At 45.6% G+C, this 23,773-nt stretch overlaps 1 protein-coding gene across 6 annotated transcripts in view; it reads right to left on the reverse strand.

Annotated features, from left to right (window-relative positions):
* The window catches only part of Clec16a (C-type lectin domain containing 16A), a 205,776-nt gene that overhangs the window by 159,381 nt on the left and 22,622 nt on the right, over positions 1-23,773 (reverse strand). For all 6 annotated transcript variants that reach the window (XR_008719030.1, XM_055597725.1, XM_055597723.1 and 3 more), the window contains exons 5-9: positions 20,517-20,622; positions 18,701-18,824; positions 15,403-15,577; positions 14,070-14,123; positions 10,922-11,035 (exon numbers count right to left, since the gene is read on the reverse strand). Coding sequence is in view for 5 of the 6 variants with exons in the window: in XM_055597725.1 (XP_055453700.1) it covers positions 10,922-11,035; positions 14,070-14,123; positions 15,403-15,577; positions 18,701-18,824; positions 20,517-20,622 (573 nt within the window). In the remaining variant the exon portion in view is untranslated. The remainder of the gene's footprint in view (positions 1-10,921; positions 11,036-14,069; positions 14,124-15,402; positions 15,578-18,700; positions 18,825-20,516; positions 20,623-23,773) is intronic.

The raw sequence follows: 23,773 nt of genomic DNA on the forward strand, positions 1-23,773 counted from the left end.
GGAACTCAAGAACTTTCCAAGAAAATCTACTTTTCGGGATAGTCAGGTTTTGGGGGTAGGGTACAAGGAATGGGGAGATTTTATGCCTCTAAAAATGCAATCATCCAGCAATAGCTGGAAACACTTATTAGGTCCATGGATGAGGGAAGGGCTATGTAACTCTGGTCAGCCATTGCTGGAGTGGGAATCCATGGAGATGATGAAGACTAAGGCTTAACTTGTGAGATGGCTGCTGACTGGCCTGCACGACCCCCACTTCAGGCTGGGATGGACAGGACCTAGAACTAAAAGCAAGGAAGGAACCACATGTTCAGGTCCACCAGCCTGGTAAGCGCCAAGTACTGGCTACTGCCTACCACTGTCCCTCCTGGACCTCAATATTCATATCTACCAAGGGCCATCATATCAGCTTCTCCCTTGAGAAGTACAAGAGACAGCCACACCTTATGTCACTCTTCCTGTGAGTACTCCTCTAATGCTAGTGAGTACTTGAGAGAGCCCCCCACTGATATGAGTACTTTGCACATTTGTGAAGGAGCTGGCGTTTGGTCACCTCATACTTCAGTAAGATCAAAATCCAGAAAGCATGGCACCAGTGCCCACCAGACCTCTGCTTCTTTCCATAGTACTTTCTGTGCTAGGCAATGGGCAAGCCTCTAGAAGCACTGAGGGAAAGACTGAGCCATGATCTGGGTGCACACAGGAGGCTGTGGCACCAGAGCTATGAGTTCAAGGCCAGCCTGGGCTACTTGCAGAGACCTAGTCTACAAGGCAATAAATAGCTTAAGTCAAGTGCATACCTGGCTAACAGGAAAAGCAAGTACTATGTAGAACAAAAGCTTGTGAGTTTTATTTGTTTTGGGTTTTTTTGGTAGAGCTTGGGATCTTAGTCCGTCAGACATGCCACCCAAGTGCTTGATGACTGAGCCAGAAACATTCTAGTCCTCATTTGCATTTGAATATAATATATACAGAAATTAAAAATCACAGAGGCCATAGTAGTCCACAGTGGCCTAGGTTTACACCAATTGTAACCAAAGTCACCACCGCACCTGAGCCGTGGCAAGAAGGCCATTCCATGGGCTATTCCAGAAGAAGGAGATCAGCAAGCAGACATCAAACAGCATATACACTGAGACACACATGTTCCATGCCAAGGAGTTGAGTTACTTGGGGCTGTCATGCATCCAGAATGGGTGACTGCAGACACATCAGGGAGGTGATTTAGAAACGCTTCAAGCTTAATGGACGCTATGTCCATTAACAGCAGGAATGCAGCCGTGAAGGTGCAAGGGTCTAACTGATGAAAGGCCACTCACCTGGAATCAGAATAGCCTTGCAGAGTTCAGAGACCACAGGGTCCATGTTTAGCACCTGGGCTCTCACACAGGCAGCAGGTAACATGCTAAGAGCACTTCTGGGAAGCAGCCTAGCATCTGTGATCAGGACTACAGGGAACCAGCCTCATCTCTTGCTCTTTCCACCCTAGGACATTTTCTCCTTCCCATTCCTAGCCTACCTTTAATACCCTGCCTGGCACTGTCTCTGGCATTCAGACAAGAGCAAATAAATGCCTGTGAGATTAAGGAATTTCAAACCAGCCTCTTCAATCAATCATAGAAAAGATTTCACATCCCTCATTGACGAATGACATGCTAAGCGGTTAACTGGCATTTCTTTAGGAAGAGTGCTTTACTTATCTTGCTGTCTAAGAAAGCATCATGAACTCTTGGCCAGTGATGGCTGTTACTTCTGTCAGCCTAGGACACTGTGTTCTCCCATCTCATCCAACTGGACATGACCATCACAGCATATGAAAGAGCCTGGACAGAAACTGCACAGGAAGGTTCAGGTTTAACTCTAGCAATCCCAAAGGGATATTCAACTTCTAGAACCCTGTGCTTCCTTTGGGGAGACTGGGACACAGTACTACTTTAGAGAACCGTGAGACAAGAAATGTCTCGTGCCTTTTATGAAGCAATAAGCAGCCCTCTGCCAGCCCCATGGCCCAGCCTACCCTCTGTCCCAGGGTTTGGTTCATCTCTCTCCTTCACCAGTTTCTAGAAGACTCAGCTCCCTGACCCGTTTGCAGTCCTTTGGGAGGATGTCCCTATGTCACCTCCTAAAACATCTCTGGTCCTTCAGATCTTACACCTATGAGTGTGTGTGTGTTCATTTGCTGTCTGTCCCTCATCCCAGAGAGTGAGGACTGGGACACATGACTTATTCATTCTGGGTTCCCCGAGGCCAGCACAGCAGCAGCCTGTACTTTGCAAGGTATATGCTCCAAGTAAGGACTAAGCATCATGAACCACCAGCTATCCATGCTCAGCAGCTAGGCCCTGCCTGCAAAAAAAGACTAACCCAAGTTAGTAACTCAGTCATGACTACCCAGCCTGTCAAATAATCTGAGTGAAAAGCTTACTATTGCTCTATATCTTCAGTCCTCTTTGCTTTTTATTTTGAAAACAAACAAACAAACAAAAAACAAACAAAAAAAAAAAACCAACTCACTCTGCAGCCCAGGCAGGTCTTGAATTCTTGATTCTCCTGCCTCAGCACCTAGAAATGAGACTGCACTACCAGTCCCAGGAAATGCAGTTCAATGTGACATTTTCATTTTTACATTATGTTGGTGAGTTGTATGTGCTGTCTAAGTTTGTTGAAAGTCAGCTCTGGGAGCGTGGAGGGCTTGCCTGTCCCAGACTCTAGTATGCTTATTTCAAGTGTCCTCTAAGACCCCTTGTCTGGGATGAACTGGCCCCTTATCTCTGTGTTAGGGATAGAGAGGAACAATCAGACAGCACCAGAGTAAGAATACTGTGCCTTGAAAATAGCTAAAAGGTCAACTATTTCTAACCAAGGTTACTGTTGTTTATCCTATGACAGAAAAATGCCTACAGAAGAATTAGGAAGCTAAGGAATGGGAAGCTGGAGCTCCTTGATGCAAAGAATGCTCTCCTCTACCTGAAGTCTCAATTAGGAACTCTGGTCTGTTTCAGCAAGTCTTTCTAGTCTCTTCTGCTGGATGACTGTATACACCCAATCTGATGATGTTAACTATCTGCTGATATTTCTCTTTTACTTGGAAGCCTCACTTGAGGGGACATCCTGCTCCACCCAGAGCCCTCAATGGAAAAACCACTGTGGGCTATCTCAATGAGGCCTCCCCAGTCCACTTCTGCTGGATATTTTAAGCCCCCAATTTGATGCTGCTTTTGTTTGCTCTCACAATTAGGCTACTCCAGGGGTCCCTGCTGGATGTTTTAAGTCCCTAATTGGATGATGTTTTGCCATCTAACTGATGCTTCTCTATCTATTACTTGCAAATGATTCTTTCGATTCTGTTTGGTATGTATTTAATAAATTCTCTCATCCAAAGCTGAAAGCAAGGCACTGTAGACCATCCTCTGGACCATAAAGAACATATCTTCATCACTGAGGCTTCCTAATTTGTTTGTAGGCAACAAGGAAGGTCTTCCAGGGTAAGGTGATGAGAGCCCAGCAAGTGGTCAGAGCAACCAATCTCAGAACAGTTAGGATACGCTGATCATATGTCTTCATAATGCTCTAGAAACTGGTTCAATCCACCTCCCAGGAGAGCAATACACCCCTCAGGCATGAGGAGTAACTGATAACTGTCCCACAGTCTCCTAACAGGTAAAGCACCCAAATCATCATGAGAGGGTTTCTTTGTTCAAGAACTTGGGTACTGACAAAGAAGATTTCTGTGGCTTGTTACCCTGGGTGCTGTTATTTCAGTACACTTCATCACAGAAACCACTCCAGCCACTGGGAACACACTGATAAAGGAAAGGGGCTTCGTCCCTTTGCATCAGCATCTGAGTCCTCCAGTGGCCCACAAGGGTCCACATGCCCTCACCAATCTCATCTCTCCTTCATACATCCTGACATACATCATTGGCAACTCCTCATTGTTCCTCCAAGTCCATCATGTCTTGGGGCCTTTACAGTAGCTATTCATATTGACCAAAATGCTCTTCCTCTAGGTATCTCCATGGTTCCCTCTCTCATCCTTGAAGTCTAGGTTCACACATCACTTTCCTACCATGTGAACACCCTGTCATGACTTGTTTTGTTTTCTCTTGGCTGCTGCTTTCCTACAGCCTCTGGCGTCTGCTTGCTATGCTGGTTACTATAGGGTAGCATTATTTCTCTTCCTATGAGGCAGGGTCTGCAATTTACTCGCTGGTATATTTCCAGTGCTTAGAATGCCCCTGACACAAGGGAGACACCTACAGTTTCCTTCTAAAAAATAGTTAAATAGATTGACCAACACTTGGGTAACTCAAAAGTATTGTAAAAATCTGTAAGGTGGGGCTGGAGAGATGGCTCGGCAGTTAAGAGCACTGGCTGCTCTTCTAGAGGTCCTGAGTTCAATTCCCAGCAACCACAAGGTTGCTCATAACCATCTATAACAGGATCTGATGCCTTCTTCTGTCATGCAGGCATGCATACAAACAGAGTACTCACATGTATAAATAAAGGCCCAGCGCATACATACCAGAAGTGATGAGTGTCTTGTGGGCCTGGGGTCCCACCCTGACCTCTTATTTGAGGTGCTATATAGAAGAAGTCACCTATTGCTCAGTGCAGACCAGGTAGTCCCCATTCAGTAGGGAATGTAACACTACCTCGAACTGTAGAGCCTTACCAGCCTTGTGGCTGTCCAAGCTGTTGCGTCATATCATAGGAAAACAGAAAGTTGGCTAGGATCCCCTACCTTGTCTTTATCCACTTTGGCTGCTTGGATTTTCCCTGTTGGAACAGGAACAGGACCCTCATCTTTAAGTCCAAGTCACCTTCAGCTTTGGCAGAGGCTTCCTGTCTAGAGTCTCGATGCGACAGGACTCCTGTCAGGTACCCGGCCCAACTTCTGCCCAGGTAAAGTCCCTAAAGCTAAGGCATTGCCATCTTCCTTAAGGCATGGGGCATGAGGCATTCCAGCTTTTCTGTCAGCACCCAGATATCTTCTTAAAGGATATCTAGGAGTTGAGACTGAACAGTGGTTGCACAGAAAGAACTGTTCTAAGACTCATTTTCTTGAGAATATATGGGACTGAATTAGTGAAGGCCCTAGACTCTAGAGGTTTGTTTGCTGCTTTTGGTATTCACAGCCCTTTCCCAAAAACCCATGTGTACCTTGGAGCTCCAATCCCAACTGGGAAGGCAAACTCCTACCAAGGCACTCAGAGGGACACCCAAATCCCAAAGCAGGCCTGTGGCAGGGACAAGAGTCCTCTGGATGGTCACTGACACTTTGAGCCAGCAAGCAAATGACCCAGAGAAGCCAGGCTTCTGAGGTCTCAGATGCTGGTCCTAACCTTATTCTGGAAGAGTTTTCTGGTGAACAGAGAGCCCAGCTGCTAGGAATGACAGGAGCCACAAAGAGAAGTGTAGTTAGCATACAGGTGTACATACACTCTTGGAATCCCAGGAAATCATTTGGGTACCTTCCCAAGCAGCTCACCTGTTACTTATAGAGACAGTCAATGGCTCCTTTGAAGGCTATTCTATCTCTTCACCCATATTCTGAACTCCCAGCCAGGCAGTCCTGGCACAGACATGAGTGGTAAAATATCTGCGCCATCTAGAGGTGAAACCTGGTGGTTAAGTTAGAGCAGAGTGCTCACTGTCACCAAGGGCAGTGTTTGTCTACTCTAACTTGACAGTCTCTGTCTCTGTTGTCACTGTTGATGCTTCTCCAGGCACCTGCTGAATATGCTTCAGTTCAGACAAGAGTGTGCCAGCCCATGGAGGTAGGCCCCAAATAAGGGGTGAGCTTATCTCCCAGCTTCACCTAACATTTCCATGATAACTGGTGCCAGACTTAGGAACAAACACTACAGCCAGCAATGAACCCTCATTGCTTGTTACTCTAGTTGCAGAGGCAATGAGACCAAGACTGGAGACACAGACCTAGGACTTGAGGCACTGCAGCAGGTCAGCCGCCTCTGAATAAAGCATGTGAATAGCTCAAAAAACACAGCTCATTCTGAGGCTCTTCCAAACCTCACAGGTTGGGCTCAAAAGCGACTCATGCTTTGAGAGTCTTCACAATGAAGTCAGAAGAGCCCTGTGACTGCCACCTCTGCCCTCACTGCCTCATTTTTTTTCCTGTACTGAGTTCCCTTGAACCTATCTAGCAAGCCCTATGACAGCACAGGCTTCTCTGCTCTCAAGGGTAGGAAGCCAGTGAGTGAGGCCATGGGGTGCATTTAGAAGGGATGCAAAGACTAAGGATGTTGTACCTTTGAAAAAGATGGGGAAAGATCTCTGTCTTAAAAGTACTCTGTAGGGCACACAATCTAATCCCAGTACTCATGAGGTTAAAGCAGAAAGATGATGAACCCAAGACCAACCAGCCCATGTGATGCAGTAAATTAAAGGCCAACCTGGACTGTATAGTAACACTCTTGTCTTTGGTGGCAGGGAGTACCTACAGATAATGAACACTCCCAATTTCAACCCATATTCACTTTGCAAACATTGGAAGAGGCTAGCTTCTGAGTTACTATTCTTGGTGATGTTTTGAATGAGAATGGCTCCCTCATATATCTGAATGTTTAGTTCCCAGTTGGTGAGTTAGGAAGGATTAAAGAGGTGTAGTCTTATTGGAGAAGGTGTGCCACTAGGGGTGGGCTTTGGGTTTCAGAGCCCACACATCAGGCCATCTCACTCTCTCTACCTCCAACTTCCAGATAAGATGTAAGCTCTCAGGTCCTGCTCCAGCTCCACGCCTGCTTGCCTGACTGCTGCCTTGCTTCCTATCAAGATGTTCATGGACCAACCCTCTGAAACTATAAGCAAGCCTCCAATTAAATGCTTTCTTTTTTAAGTTGCTTTGATCACGCTGTCTTTTCACAGTAATACAAAAGTAACTAAGACAGCACTATGCTCTGAGAGGAACTATTTGCTCTGCACCAGCATCCTAGAGAAAGCTGGTCCTCAGCAGGAGCCATATGATGGTAATGCACATGGGAATTTCAATTAGACGTTTATCTGCCTATGCTGATGTGTGTTAAATTTAACCCTAAATTATAGCCCTTCAGAGTAATTCTGTCTCCCCTCTGCTTCTCTCCAATTTTGGTTTGGGTTTGTGAGAAGTCTGCTGGTAAAAATGAAGCAATACCAGTAACTTATCTACAAATTACAGGAAGGAGAAAGTAGGGTAAAAAAGACCAAGAAACTTAAAACAAGTTTGAGCAACCACATCCGAGCCAAGCAGGAAACAATAGGAGACTGTTCTCACTTACAGGGAAGGAAGGCAACTTGCACAGGACTATTGTTAAACAAGTCACAAATGGTAGTCATCTTGTCAGCCATTCTAGTTTTTCCAACAATAGGCATCAGAAGGTGGGGCTTTGATCTCACACTCAGAGAAACCATCTTCTCCTGTGCCAGCAACTCCAGTTCAGCCACTCACACAAGCAGTGGATATGTCTCCCACAGTGGAGGCTGGACCTCTGCCCTAAGAGGAGACCATGGGGATAAAGGACAGACCCCCTGAAATCCATCTAAGTGATGGATGGCCAGTAACCATCCGCTCTGTGCTTTTGTTTAAGCTGCAAACCAGAGCCTGCCTCTTGTGTCCTACTTGTGGTCATGTACTGCAGTTCTGTAGACATCACCATGGAATAAAACCAGGACAATCTCTTCGTATTATTTCTTACAGCTGCATGCAAATCTACAATTACACCATTAAAAAAAAAAAGTCTACACACTAGCAGAGGAATTAATGAAGAAAATGGGCATAAAAAAGTGATTACTGAATGCTTAGTCACAGTGGGACATTTACATCATCCCCTTCAACATTCAAGGAACATCATGGAGAAGGCGGAAAAAATGCAAGAGTTACAGGATGGAGTAGTATGCCATGGATAACTGTGTCCCAATCATGACATGGCCACTGCACTCATGAACTCAAAAATTGCTGTGATAACCTGCATGAGACCTGACTCACCAACATTCTATCATGGAGTCAGGGGACTTACAAGGCCCCACCCCTCCTCAATGACCTACAGGCAGTTAATGGTAGCTGGAACAAGAGGCTCAGTCTCCAAAGACCCCAGTCCTCTGTGAGGCTGTATTGACAGTAGTAGTTTCTGAGAAAGAAAGAAACATTTTCTTCAGTGGTGTAGCCACTGGTAATGTACCCATGCTCCTTTATGGAGAGCTACTAAAATTCCCTGGTCTTTAGGAAAAATAAAAAAGGAAATGAAAGCAGAAGGGGAACTAGTTGGAAAAGGGAAGCAGATCATTAGGAGTGAGATGGAGACAAGACGGTGTAATGGGAGTTGAATATGAGAAAATACTTTATATGCACGTGTGAAAATGTCATAATGAAATCTGTTATGTATAATCAATATATGCCAATAAGAAACACAAATAAAAAGAAGATGGGTATATACACATAATAGATTATTCAGCCTTTAAAATCTAAAGAAATTTGACAATGGATAGTAAAATGGACAAACCCTGAGGACACGGTCTACGTGTAGTGAACCGATAACAGAAGAGAAATACATGATTCTACCTCTTTACATAAGGTATCTAAAAGCATCAGACTCAGTGGCAGAAGGTGGGACAGTGTGTGCAGGATCAGGAAAGTGGAAAGGGTTCAAGGGGAATACAATTTTCATTTTGCAGGTGGCTCTGGAGTACGTGGAGAGCATGCTGGCCTGCTCTATGAATGAGCTCAGGCGATCTCTGAGATACTGTTGGCAACAATAATGCATTATGCATTTAAAAGCTTGATAAGGGGCTGGGAGATGGCTTGGTCAGTAAAGCGTTTGCCATGCAAACACCAGAACTTAACTTTGAGTGACCAGCACCACATCGCAAACCGGCACAGAGCTGGGAGGCAGAGAAAGACGTTTTCTTGGAGCCCACTAACCAGCCAATCTAGCTGAATCAGTGAACTCTAAGTTGAGTGAGAGACTCGTTTCAAAGAAAACAAGAAAATAGAAAGCAGCTGAGGAAGACATTATGACATCAACCTCTGGCCTCAACATGAAGGTGCACAGACATGTATATTTGAATGTGCTCACACATCACACACTCACAGGTTTAAAAGGTGAAACTCATGTTAAATGTTCTTGCCACCTGTGACAAACAGTACCCTAAGGAACTCTGGGATCATCCTGCAACCCCATGTCTAACCTCAACACTGCCTGGGGAAGACATTCTGGGAAGAGCCTGGGTAACTAAACTGGGGCTTGGAAATAGTGTCAAACAAAAGACTTCAAAAGGACCGAAGACATTTTAAACTGTTATTAATATAAACGGAGTGTCAATGAGCAGCAGGCTAAGGCTAGGTGGGGACAAGGCAAAATAAACAACAAACACACGTCTCTTGGGGACAGTCTCTGAGAGGCTTCCTCAGAAGTGTCCGTAACAGGGACCAGACTGTCTGACCCCTCACCAATCTTCAAAAGTCTGGACTCATAAGTGAAACTCTAAATTTCAATGCTGGCAATTCATAAAACTTTCTTTTGACCACTATGAAGAACAAACCAAGCAGGCCAGAGGATCAGGCTACAATCTACTAGGCATTTGCCTAGCATTTGGGATCTATTTTCTCTTTATCCTTACTGACAGTCCCTGGAACCCAGCTTACTTTTTCTGGTTTCTAAGTGGGGTGAAACAACTTGTCCACAGTTATCTAGCTAGGAGGGGCTGGATAGGTGATGGGGCTCTGCTGCTTGTGCTGAGTTAGTACTGCTTTATTGCATTCAGCTTTTGCATTCCCCAGAAGCTACTTAAGAAGTCACAGAGAGGTCTAGAGAGATGGCTCAGCTATTAAGAATGCTTGATCCTCTTGCAGAGGAGCAGAGTTCAGTTCCCAGCACCTATGGTGGGTGGCTCATAACCACCTGTAACTCCAGCTCTATGGGATCCAACACCTTCTTCTGGCCTCCAGAGGCACCTGCATGTGCACCCACAAAACATGCAGGTACAACAACACAGGTTCCACCATGCCCCACATATTCATGTGGGCTTCCTGCTGGAGCACCAGTAATAAAGATTAAACCTCATGAAACAGTCCTGGTACAAGGTGCTTCCCGCTTCTCTCAGATGCCTTTCATGTCACAGTCTATGCAATTGTAGACATGATAGCAGCCACAAGAAACTCAACTCCAACGGTGCATGTGGTAAGGACATAGGTGGGTTGGGGGGAAAAGAGCAAGGAAAAGAGACCCAGGCAGCATGGGGCTCAGGACACCTGAGCAGGAGAGTAGGAGGGATGACATCCAAGTACTAGGACAAGTAGGAAAGACTCCAGGAAGTCACAGTACCTACCTTAGGTGTTTCCCTTTCCAGTTTGCAAAGTGCAACTCTAAGCTCTGTAGAAACCAATATGGCTAGACATACTTAGTCATAGTTTTTAGTAATTACCTCGAAGTCAAGAACTTCCACTTCTATGGAAACATAAGATGATCTGAGAATATGGCACACATACTCCCCAGAATGACTTCAGGATGGGTGGGACAGCAGCTGTGCACAAGGAAAAGCCATCCAAATTGCTGTATTAGAACATCCCACTGTTCTCACACTGGACCTGCGACATTCACAGATGGTCACTACCTAACCTCTGTGAACATATGTGCCTCAGAGAGGTTATTCCCTCAACTCTCATTCTCTCTCAGAAATACTGCCTTGTATACACAACATCTAAGGACAAGGCTTAGACAATCCATCCAGCAACTCCCGATTGATCAAATCCACTGTTTATGTTGGACTCCAGATTTTCCCAGTGCACATCTATAACTGTATCCCAGACCACTTTACACATCTTCACCAATGTGTAATAAAAATGTTTTTAACTCCAGAAAAATATGAATTAGCAAAACAAGTATGCTTCTTATTGAAGTGTAGACACTGCCCCAGAGTAACTTACAGAACTTCTGGGAACATCCTGAGTAGGCTTTGGGTAAGTCTCAGATAGATCGCCATTCAGAATGACTTCAGCCAAAGAGTTCACGAGCGGAGCATGATGTATAATGAGGAAGACCTGGAGAAAGGGAAAATGGGATATGCATTGAGGAGCTCACACCTCCAGGCTCCTCCTTCCCAATCCAAAATTCCCATGCTGAGGATGGTCCCATCAAGGAAAAAGAAGCCCCTCAACTCTGAGGGCTTCTTTGCCACCCTGTTGCCTATTTGGCTAGCTGTTCTTACTTGGGAGTACATCTACGCCATTGCTGCTCAAGAGGAGCATTGTGGGACAGGGGCAGCCTGGCCAGCACACTCCTTCCTTTCTGTGGCATGCAAGTGCCAAGTACCATCATAAGAAGACTAGTCAAAGAGTGTTAAAGGGGCAGTGATGCTGAGATTCCAACACTGGAATTGTCCCAAGCACTGCTGTGGGTTTCAGCATGCTGGGGTCACAGCAGTGTTGCAGGTGGAAGCCACAGGAGTCAGAGGTAGATCCAGACAGGCTAGGATGTAGAGCAGAAAGCTTGGGTTGTCACCCACTGTCCTGCTTCAGAATATTCAGAAGAACGACTTACGGAATCAGGGTGATCAAAACTGACCTGTCAAGTTGGTCTGAACACATGCACTACCTTGTTTTAAAATGAAAAGATGGGTCAGTGAGGTGGCTCAACATGCCTGACAACCTGAGTTCAATACCCATAACCCACAATAGGAGAGAACTGACTGCACAAAGTTGTTCCCTGACCTCCATATGCATACTATGGCATATGTGCTAAGCCCTACTTCATGCACATACACATTAATAATGAATTTTAAAGGCAAAAGATGTCAATAGATGCAGTATAGTATGTGGTATATCCATATATATATATATATATACACACTGTGATCCACATACCTGACATACCTGGATCCCTGGCAAGTGTACAGATCCTAGCGGACAGATCTCTACCTATGCACTGAGCCCTACCCATGGACAGGTCACTGCATATGGATGAATCCCTGCCTGTGGATGCATCTCCGTGGGCAGACCTTTGCCTGTACACAGATCTCTGCTTGTGTACTGACCCACGCCTGTGGACAAATCTCTGCAGATAGATGGACCCCTGCAGATGAACAGATCCTTGCAGTTAACTGCATGTAATGCCCATTTTCCTGGAGAAGCAGGAGTGTGGTAGGAGGGCTTCCTCACAGAAGAGATATGGAAGTGTGGCTAGACCAAGCCATCTGTATCATGTTCTAAAGATGAGAGACACAGCTATTTTAAGGGATGGCATCACCTGTCACACTAAATTGATGCCACTGATGTGAGTTTTCACAGTAGCTATGCTGAAGATATTTGTGAGCATGTGTCAACTTTACAGAAATGTAAATGCTTTAAGGGCAGAGCATTTAAACTGGATTTCAAGTTTTCACACATTTAGACTACATTATAATTAAGCTAAATGACCATGTAAGGGAGGAAGGGCTTAAGGTTTTTCTTTCCTTTCTCTTCCCTGCACTCTCCAGACAGGGTTTCTCTGTGTAGCCTTGTCTATCCTGGACTTGCTTTGTAGACCAGGTTGGCCTCAAACTCACAGAGATCCACCTGCCTCTGCCACATGAGTACTGGAATTAAAGGCATGAGCCACCACACCCAGCTAGGGCTCAAGATTTTTAACTCAATTTTTGTTCAACATTTATTGATTTGTGTGTCGGGGGTGGGGGCATGTGAATACCATGGCAAGATTGCAACATAAGAGAACAGATAAAGGGAGAAGGTTCTTCCCTTCTACCTTGTAGGTTCCAGGTATCAAACTTGGTTCATCAGACTCGTCCTCAAGAACTTTACCTGCTGAGAAATTTTGTTAGCCCAAGCTTTTTAATTCAGAAGAGATCTTTTAAGGACCATGAAATCTAAGGAATAATGAACTAAAGTTATGTGATTTGAGAGATACTGGAAGAAACAACAGTGCCTGGGCTCCTAGTCCTTTACTAAGACAGTAAGAGGTGTTTCTCAGAGGGAGGCTGAAGCAGCCGCAGGAGTTGGTGATGCTCCTCAGAGGAAAGCCTGCCTCTGTGATGCTCCAACAGCTGAGGGGTTGTGAGAATGACTTTGTTTATTGGACTCCTATAGCTAAGCTGAGCAACTGACCTGTTTTGAGTCTTGCCAGACTCCCAGAATCCCCAGCAGGAGATGCTGGCAGGTGTGTCAGCACAAAGGGTTGCCAGGAGAAGCTGTCCTGTGCTAAGGTTGGTGGTACAGAGAGGCCTCAGTCAAAGCAGGTCTCGGAGACAGCAAATAGAGCCTCCAGAACAAGGCTCCAGGTTGCAAGCAGTGGTCAGGCTGTGTCTGGATCCAATTAGCCTCTCCACTGTGGGGATATGGTAACTGAACCTCTCCGCAGGCCAGCAGAAGCCAGCATCACCCCAAACTACCTCAAGTAGTAGGAATCCCACTAAAAGGGATCAACCCTGGTACCATGGCAAGTATGGAAACAGGGCTCTAAGCAAATATCTGGCTACTTGACAGCTGGGTGAAGTGGCCTACGAATCTGGACTGCTAGTAATAAAAATATTTCTAAGGTTATGTAACTGGGTCACCATGGAGTTTTTCCCCTTCTTGTAAATATTACATAATTATAACACGGAGGAAACAGTTGTTTAAGGAGGGAGGCAGGCAAACAGGCTTGAGACTCAAATCCCAGGCTAGGGCTGCTCTGAGATCCCTTTAGAAGGTGACCTAGAACCCAAACCATAACAGCCTCTCTACTGGCAGTCCTGGCAAGGCTATGTGCTGGACCATGGCTCTGAATGGGAAGTTGCCCAGCACTTGGAGCCCATTTCTAAGCACCATGAACAAAATCCACACAAATCCACATCTCCAGGGGATGGAGAGCACGAGCCAGTTGTTTGGGAAGCCTCCTCTAGAAATCAACAGCACGGATTCCAGGCATCATTTCCCTTTACTGTCCATGAAGTTAAGCCCTACGTGGTGTATAGAAAACATAACATTCTTTCTTTGTGTTGAAACTTTATTTCAAGAGAGAGGCCAAAGAGCTAGCTAGGCACCTTGGACACACCACAGGACCCTATATGTGTAGGAGACAATGGAGGCAGAACAAACGTACCTGGGAAAGAAGATAGAGGGACACTGGCAGGCTGATTTTTGGCCGTTCTCCTCCCTAGTGAAGGATAGAGGAAAAAGAGGTAGCTCAGGTCACAAAAGGCAGACCCAGAACACTGAAGACCACAAGTCCTCAGTTCAAACAAAAAGTGTACCCCCTTCACCACTGTGCCATAAAAAGCTCACTCTGAGGCTAGCCTTTCCCCTAAGAATCCTGCACAGCCCTATCTTGGCAGCTGATCCAATGGAGGTGCTTACTTCCAAAGTTACAGAAATGCTTGTTCCCCAGCTGGGCATGGGAGAGTCTAGAGGACAGCCTCTCTCTATATTTTCAAGAAGAGGGCTTCACAATATAGGCAAGGTGCAACTTGGGACCCTCTGACCTCCAAAACAAAATAAATACATAACAATAAATCCAGCTCATTGCGTGCCCTCAGCTTCAAGATGGCCCATGTCAGGGTAGTCCTGAGAGGGAGGTATCTTTAGGCTTCCAGTTTTGTGCCTTGTCCAAGGAAAAGGCAGAGATGATCCCAATCCCAGGCCTCAGTACTGCTATCCAGTATGAGCTGTGGCTTCCTTTCGCTGTTTCTACTCATTAGTGGGAAGAAAGTCCATGTTCTAGGTCCAAAAAGAAGGTAATATATACTTGGACACATCTAATGAGGTTCCTTGCATGGAGACAGCTGGGATTCTGTTCTTTATAAGGCTGCATACATCTGTGTTCCCTTGCTCTCTCTCCCTCCAACCTTAACTCTGAAGGAATGACTGAAGCCTCTTTCCCTGAAGCAGCTTTTCTCCTGGGGATTCCAGAACCAGCCACCCATGGCATCACTTAGAGACAGGTTACTAGTGCAGATCCCCTGTCTAATGCAAGCCTGCTGAATCAGAGCCCCTGAGGTGAGACAGTGTCCCAGGAAGCTACCACCCTCTACCCCAATGGAGGACTCAGGCTGAAAACTTGTATCTAATCAGAGGACCTTTCTCTGAGCATGCTCCAGAACTTCCTATGAGTTTTACATAAAAGTTCTGGTGCTGCTTGTAATTCTCTGAGAACTAGCTCTGGTGACCACCAGAGAAAGCTGTAGGGACAGCAGCACCTCATGGATGGCACACAGGAGCCCAGAGGCTGAGTTCTAAGGTCTCTTGCTTCCCTCTGATACCAGGTATCATAAATGTTTTGGTCACTTTCTCAACAATAAGGGATTTGAAAGGCCTTTCCCTAGGATGTGAAGCTTTGCTACTCCCTTTCCTACTCCCAAGAGGCTGTTCCAGGCAAAGGCAGGAGACTATCGCTCTTGGAAGATACGTGCAGGAAGCAGTGGGCAGTGCAGACTCACCTTTTCCGGGTTCTCCAGTGAGTACACATAGAGTGGCAAGAAGAGCCTGTTGAGCAGGTGGTCTGTGAGCACATCATTGAGGAACTCACAGTTGATGATCAGGATGTCATTGAGATAGTGAAGGTGGTCCAGGTGCTCAGCCACCAGGTCACTCAGTTTCCCTCTATTCCGGTGCCTGTGTGAGAAATGTTCCTCTCAGCCCGGAAGCCAAGGCTTGCAGCCTTCAGCATAAATAGAAGACACATGTAGAGACACATTCACTCCCACATCCATTGGGTAACCTAGTCAATTAGGTTAGCTAGTGTAGAGAGTCTCTTGATTATCTACACTGCCCCCAAGAGGAAGATAGACAAAAGAAAATATACAGGACCACTGAAAAACATTTTAGAACTCCTAAGGCTGTTTCCCCCTGATGGCCTTGGCAAAGGCACCCCACAACTGTAGCTCCAAACAAGTAGGGGTAAGCTAAGCAAAGAAAAACAGTGAGCCCTTTGTAGAAAGCCACTGCACAATAGTCTAGTCACTGGCCAACATGGTAAGATTCCCCAGCTCCCCAGATGACAGTACTAATGGAGCCAGAAATCCCACCAAGCAGAGTGCTCCAGAGGAATGGAACATGGAGAAAGAAGGCCTTACTCCGCAGCTCTGGCTACCACATGGCAGGGACACAGAACAAAGACAACACTCTTCCTTGAGTCCCTGCTGGAGGCTTCTGTGACTTTGCAGCAAGCAACAACCATACTGCCGTGTTTCCGGGGTGTAGTCAAAAGAACAGAGTCAAAGCAGCCAGAAACAGTTCACTATCTCTAAAGCAGAAAGTGGGCAAAGAGCAATCAGCGGGGGAATGGTGCACTGTACTTGAATCAGCGTTAATACTACCTAAGCTTCAGAAGTCCATTTCAGAAGACAGAGTTGGAAGATAAAAGCCAGAGCAAAGAGAAGGTTCCACTAACAAACACCCATTATTGACATTTGGTTTGCAAGTTTTTCTTTCTCCCTCTAGACAATATAAAATTTGTTTACTATCCTTCTAAAAGCAATGTGTATCAAGCAGGTAAGTACCAGCAGGCTTAGAGTTGCTTATACATTATTCAGGGCAGTTACTCCATACTATACACACTTTCACTAGATACCAATAAGAAAGCTGCATTGCAAAGGCCAAATATAATGAGAATCTATAAACTCACCTCACCAGAGACCCAGCACACACACACACACACACACACACAGAGTTCCATACTGTCCCCTTAAGATGCCATCAGAAACTGGCTTTAATGGGCTTTTAACATGTCTCACTTTTTAATATTTTCATTTAGAAAAACTTTACTGAAGTAACGTCCACAGGTGGATTTAACAGCATCTGTCATATCAGCGACTCCCCAACTCAGAAAAGGAATTGTGTGTATGATGAAATTGGGGACTAAGTCTAGGGCCTCGTGCATGTTAGGCACATGTTCTACCCCTGAGCTACATTCCTACGCCTCTTTTTACTTTAATTTAAAACAGAGTCTCACTCAGTTGCCCAGGCCAGTGGCTATGTCGCCAAGACAGGCCTTAGACTTTTGATCTTCCTGTTTAAACCTCCTGAGTATATGGGATGACAGGCTGAGCTACCTGGCCCAGCTGAGGAAGCCTTAACTGTTGGATCTTTCTGCAGACAGTCCCTCCAGCCTTCTATGAAAGTTGCACTGACACCTATGAAAGTTGTACCTGAGCCTTTTTAGACAACCCTTGCCACAGAACTCTGCCCCACCCCACCCCACTGTCTCTCACAGTATCTACTGGGTAATTAGAGTTGACACCATCATAACTGGCCACTGCAGAGCTACACAGATAACCATGAGTTACTCCTTCCTTAAGCCATGTCGTTCTTTCTGGAAAAAAGTGCCTAGGCTTACATCTGAGGCTGTGATCCCCACGATTCTTATTTTCCAGAAGGCCCTGTCAGGCCTACCATTTCCCTAGCCTTCCTTCTTTCCCAGTGCTGGACTGCACATGTTCCTGGCTCCCTTGTCCTGGAGAGTTCCTTTCTGGGTCCCTCCAGTGTCCTGACCCCATCTAAGTGTACTTTTTACAACATGAGGCAAAGCTTTTTGGGGGGGCAGTGGTTCTCAAATGAGGGTGAAGTAATGTCAGGAGGCTTTTTCAGTTGTCCTGACATGGAGAGGTGCTATTAGCCACTGAATAGAAGAGGCGGGTCATGTAGGCTGTTAAACATTCTGCAAGGCAAAGATGGAACTACAGCAATGAGACGCTCAGTTCAGAAGGTCAACAGTACCAAGACAGGAAAGCCCACTTCAAGTCATCAATCCGAGGACAAAGTCACCACAACCGTCTAAACAGTTTTTTTTTTTTAAGTTTTTCTTGAGATACAATTCACTTACAATAAAACTCACTCATTTCATGTGCATAACTTAATGGGTTTTTAACATTTTTGCTTTTTCTTGGAGTGCTAGAAATTGAACTTCAGCAGGTACCAGCAAGTGCTCCATTTATGTTCATCACATCTGATTTCAGCACATTTTTAATCTTGTCTGCCACAAGCTCTGTACTCATTGGCAGTGGCTTTCTGACCCGGCCCTTTGAAACACCCCCTCATCCTGTACCCCAGCCTTAGGGAACCGCTAGTCTGATCTGTTTAGATTCGCCTCTTCTGGGCATTTCAGTGAAATCATAGGCAGTGAGGCGCAGTGTCTGCTGCCTTCACTCAGGGCAATGTTTCTGAGGTATATCCATATTACAGCATGTGTCAGCACTGCAGACCATTAATGGTTAAGAAATTACTAGTCCTCTGCATGGACAGACCACATGTGACCATTACGTGTCTATGTGGAAGAAGGGCACAGTGCATGTGCTGTCTACCTTTTGTGTAAGACAGGGTACCTCATTGCTCTAAAACTTACCAACTAGGGAAGCCGACCAAAAAAGCCTCCAAGGAATCACCTGTCTCTGCCAGTACTTTCACATAGGTTCCAAGAATAGAATTCAGAGTTTGTAAGGCAAGTGCTTCAGCGAGTGAACCTTGTACCCAGCTCTTCGCTTTGGTGACTCACATATCCTCATTTTCTGATCAGCAGCCTCACCGCACAGCTAGGGATGTACTGCCACTACCCATCTGGAGGCACGTGGGAAAATTCCAACTTCCCACTGTCCCTAACAGACAGGCAGAACCTTTTGCCATCTGAAGCCCTGACTCTGCCAACGCTGGCGTAAGTGCTGCTCCCCACACCTCCTTGTGGAGACACAGTGCTCCCTTCACCACCCTGTTTTCTAAGGAGACCACAGGAGCATTACTTACTCCTCATCTGTCTGCACACAGTTGTCAAGTTCGATCACATGGCTCCCAATGAACCAGACCAAATTGGAGAAGTACGGGACAGCGGTTTTGTCTCTGATGTAGTGCAGCATGGCCTGGTTATCCACTGAGAAGATGCACAGAAGAAGAAAACAGTAAGCCACCAAAAACTCAGGGACAGTTTAAACAAAACAGAACACCCAAACAAACCCAAAACCACCATGAAAAAGCCTTGCTACCATCTGAGACTCTCTGTCTTTCCTGGAAATACTTGGAAATATTTATCTGATTTATCAAACAAAGCAGTGCTGGTGCTACTCTCTCAATTAACACACTCAACTGTCACTGTTAAAATTGAGGGTGGCACATTCAGTGCACTGAAGAGGTTATATATCAGCACGGGGCAAGAGCTGACTACACTGCTCATGCAGCGCTCTCAAGGCAAGTATCCTGTGTTTACTAGTAATTGAGAAAGAGGAAAACCAGAGGTTAATAACTTACATGACACTGGAATAAGGAACAGGAATCGGCATTGGAGGAAAGGCAAAAACAGACAACAGTTAACAGGGTTAGGAACTGGAAAGGTGAGACAGCGGCCCAGAGAGACAAAGCCTAGGCAGGAGGCATCTAAACCAAAAGACACAGTTAGAAGAGAGCAAGAGAAAACAGAGCACAGGGTAGTGGAACAAATGTGCATGGCCAAGGTCACAAACTCATAAGTCTGCCAGGCCAATGGCTGCACAGTGAACAAAGTCTGAAGACTGAGAGTACAAATTAGGGAGTTAGCGCCCTAGCCCAGAAAGGAGCAGCTGCTTCTCAGCCTTTGACCACTTACTTCCCATGGGAGTGTGGGCCCAGAGCAGGCAAATGCACATCTTCAAGTCAGAAATGGACACCATGTAAAATAAGTTTTAAAATATGGGCACACACACACACCACGTGCACGCACACAGGCACACACACATTTTTCTTTGAGACAATGTCTCTCCCAGTTGTTCTGTATTTTTTTTTTTTCCAAGACCATCTGAGCCCACTAAAATGTGTCTCAAGACTGGTTTGAGTCTACAGGACCCTGTTTGCGACCTCTGGCTGGACCTCTGGTTCTGACAAACGCTCTTAAATTTAAAGTCATCTAAAATTAATAGAACCTTCCCTGGATGGCACCTTAAGTAATACCATCTTGACTCATGAGAGTCAAAGCTGTTGAATGACCACGAATCTAGAGGCATAGCTCTACTGTGGTCACCAGGATTCAGGAATTGTCTTAGGGGGCAGTGCCAGCTCCAAAACCCGCAGGCAAGCAGCCTGTATGGCAGCACAGGCGGGACTCCTGGAGAGGCTCTCTGCTGGAAACAGTGTTGGAGCATTAAATATATCTGAGAGGAAGGAGGAACCCACTAACACTTGGTGGCTGGCTGGGAACACAATACTGCCCCCTGCTGCTTGTGATATGAAATACTCTCATGCATATTTAGAGATAAAATATAAAATAGCTGTAACAGTATATTTTATCAGCCAAAGCACAAAAATTGAAAGCTAAAATTTTCAAGACAGTTTTGCTTTTGCTTTGTTTAACTAGCAACAAAGCTAGCCACTGCAAATCCCACAAAGACTTCTCAGGAAAGCCTACTAGGGGGCAGCAGCAGGGAGCAATACTAGAGCATGCAGCATAAAGTTTTCCACATGGGAACTGTGATATGCCTACTGTAAGACAAGCAGCTGTGGCTCATACTAGGCAAGCTCTCCAGCGACTCGGGAACTGTGCTCGGATGCACGGAGCCAGCACTCGGCCCACACCTGAGTGCATGAGGAAACTTGCCTTTGTAGACATTCAAGGTGATGGTTCTCACAGCAATTCGAACCATACTCTCTGGATGATTGAAGAACTTGATGGCTTCTGTGTATAGGGCAAAGTCATTGGTGTGCTAAAACAAAACAGACCAAAAAGTTACAAATCCACAACCCAGACCTGCTCTCAAACCTTTCTGAAATTTGTCAGGGACTGTGATAAAAGAAACAACAACAAATGATATTACCATGATGGGAAGTGAGACCAGGGGAGAGAAAAGGGTCCACAGAATGTCTGACCTGGCCTATCACAGCTGTGTGAGGAGGTATTTCCAAGCCCACTTGTTCATCTATAGAACAGGGGTACTAGCACCCACTTTCTAGCCTCTAGGATGAAATGAGGTCATTTCTGGTCCAATGCTCATCCCAGCACTTAATACCTACAGAGCATGGAAAAAAGCATTGGTTATGTCAGAGCCTGCTTGACGTATGCTCAGCATCTTTTGGCTGCTATACTGTTCTCCATTTGGAAACACTAGAAGCATAGTATTATCAGGGAGGCAGAGGGTACCAAGAGTCTCCTGCTGTTAAAAGGAGACAAAAAGAACTAATTAAATGGTGCAGAACATGACATCTCTGCCTTAGCCTGAGAAGACAGAGCAGAAGCAGTCTGGCAGTGTACTTTGCTACCCCCCTGTGGCCAATGTTTCCACATCGTTCAGGGACCAGCCTGTGAGTGGCTCTGGAGAGGAAGAACAGTGGAGATCCTCTAGGCCAGCTCTTCCTGAAATGGAGCTGGAGACTCAAAGCAACAATTATCTTAAAGGGGCAATTCCACTTTGAGGACTGGTCATCAAGTATGAATGTAAAAAGTAGAAACTACTGCCCTGGCTCAGACTAAAGAGGAAACTTTGGCCCACCTCAAACAAACAAACACAAGGCTCCTGGGATGAGCAGCTCTTCCACATCTATGGCTTCTGCCCTCCCACCATGACTCAAGAGGCCCCTGAGCAAAGACTCCTCTGGCCCTCTCTCTGGAATGGGTTTTCTTCCACATGGGTGAACCTTTGGGTGAAAGCTGTTCTCTGGACATGTTTACTAAGCACCTACTCAAGTGCATACATGTTTTGTGGTTTTTGGCTAGCATTTCCTCCTGACAGAGACTACTGAATCATAAAAATCAAGGTTCAGATGGTTGCCATAGCAAATGAAGGTTGATAGATGGTTTTTGCCCAAAATCAGAAAAAAGCTTAGGATTGTGGTCTGACTTCAAAAACAGGCTTTAAGCATGTGACAACCACTCAGGAGATACCTGCCACACAAATAACATGTGACTGTATGACGGCTGGCCTCCAGGTTGGTCCCCAAACATGTTCACCACCTGTGTCACCCTCACACTGGACCCACCCAACAGAGAGGCAGACCATGCCTGTGTGGGCACACAGTATGGCAGAAGTAAGTGTATGATGTGAGGCTGGTCGCAGAGAGCAGCACTGTTGTTGTGGTCTGTTGGGTCAGTCCCTCTAGGAAGCTGGCTGTAAGGATACTGGGTCCACCCTGGAGCAGGGTCAGCCATGCACAGCCATTCTATAACCACCCAGTGAAGCAGACCTGCAACCACACTGCAGCTTCCAGAGGACATTAGCTTCTGGGGCACTGTGCAAAATGGCCCTACTAAGCCAAGCCTCAAGTCCAGACACAATGAGAAGAGTGGGGTGCAATTCTAATCAGTGAGACGAGGAGAAGTCTGGGAAAGACTTCTGAGAAAGTTTTCTCCAAAGGGATCCGAGAAAGGAAGTGATATCAGGAATTCTGGCAGTAGCATGTGACTAAGTGATGTCTGGAGCTGCAATAGCCACTGTGACCATATGGGACTGAGCTTTGAACAAATGCCAGTTGCAGTTACTGAATAGGAACTTGGAAAAGCCTGGGCCTTTGATACAATGAGCTGGCATGTGAACTGAGCCGAGCACAGCTGCCGTTTGTACTTTTAAGTACATGAGCTAAAACTGACCTTATTCTCAAGCTCCTTGGAGCTATCAGAGTAGAATTTATGTGCGTTTTCAATAGTTCTTCCAAGGAATGTGATGTACCCAGGCCCTCAAAGACAGAAACCATATCTGTTGGAGGTTGGTTTGATGCATGTTATTGGCCCTGAAGATCTGGTTACACCTATCTTTGTTTTGTAAACCTGCCTAAGACATACCTGACTGGTTGATTAAACAGCCTATACCTGGGCAGGGCAGAACGGGGTAGGCATAGCTAAGGTTCCTGGGCTTTAGAGGACAGAGAGGATTAGTAGACAGACTGGAAGAGAGGAGGAAGGAGGACGCCAGGATAGGTTAAGTGGAGAAGGAACTACGTGGGCAAGGAGAAAAGACTCCAATAATGGCATGAAAAGGCCCAGATGAAGGATAAAAGCAAGTGTTTGTAATATTATGGATGGATGGAAGATAGGATGATTAAGGAGGATGACATTGGATGGGGGTGGGGAGACGGATGGTGAGGATATAGAAAGAGTGTAAGTGAAATATGTGCCTGGCCCAAGGTAAATAAGGCAATTATAAAATCTAACTGGTGTCTATGTCTTTTTATTTGATTTAGCAAGTTAAACAATACCGCTGTGATAATCTTAGGGCTAATAATAAACATAATATAGCCGAAAACACTCATTTTTTAATTTGTTATAACACGTATCACTTTACACAACTTTGAAGATATCTCATTTAGTCCAATCCCTGAAATCCAAAACGAGGTATATAGTTTCACCTCATTTCTCAAAGGAAGTGGCTCAAAGAGATCTGGAAGTTCTCACACAGCAAGGAGTAGAAAAGCTATACCTAAATGCAGTTTCTGCTGTTTTCAACAAGATAACCTCTGGATATTTTCCTCCCTGACAAGAAAAATTGAGTTTTGCATTAAAAATAGAAAGGTAACTGTTCAATTAAAGGAAAAAGTTTATGGGGCTTAGCAGCTGAGAATGCCTACTATATGGTCATGAGGACCAGAGGCCCAATCCCAGCATTCACTTAATAAGCCCGACACGCCTCATATGCCTATAACCCACCACTGAGACAGGCAGAGACAGGAGGATAACTGGGGATCGCTGGCTGCCAGCCTTCTTGAAGGACACAAGCTCCAGGTTTAGAAAGAGATCCAAAGAAACAAAGCAGAGAGTGACAAAGGAGGATTTTCAGAGCCCTCACTTGGCCTCCATGAACCCTGAATACACATGTGCAAAACACACACACACACACACACACACACACACACACACACACACACACA

The sequence above is a fragment of the Psammomys obesus genome, unplaced genomic scaffold (genome assembly GCF_907164565.1).
Source record: "Psammomys obesus unplaced genomic scaffold, mPsaObe1.curated_primary_1811, whole genome shotgun sequence".
Taxonomy (NCBI): domain Eukaryota; kingdom Metazoa; phylum Chordata; class Mammalia; order Rodentia; family Muridae; genus Psammomys; species Psammomys obesus.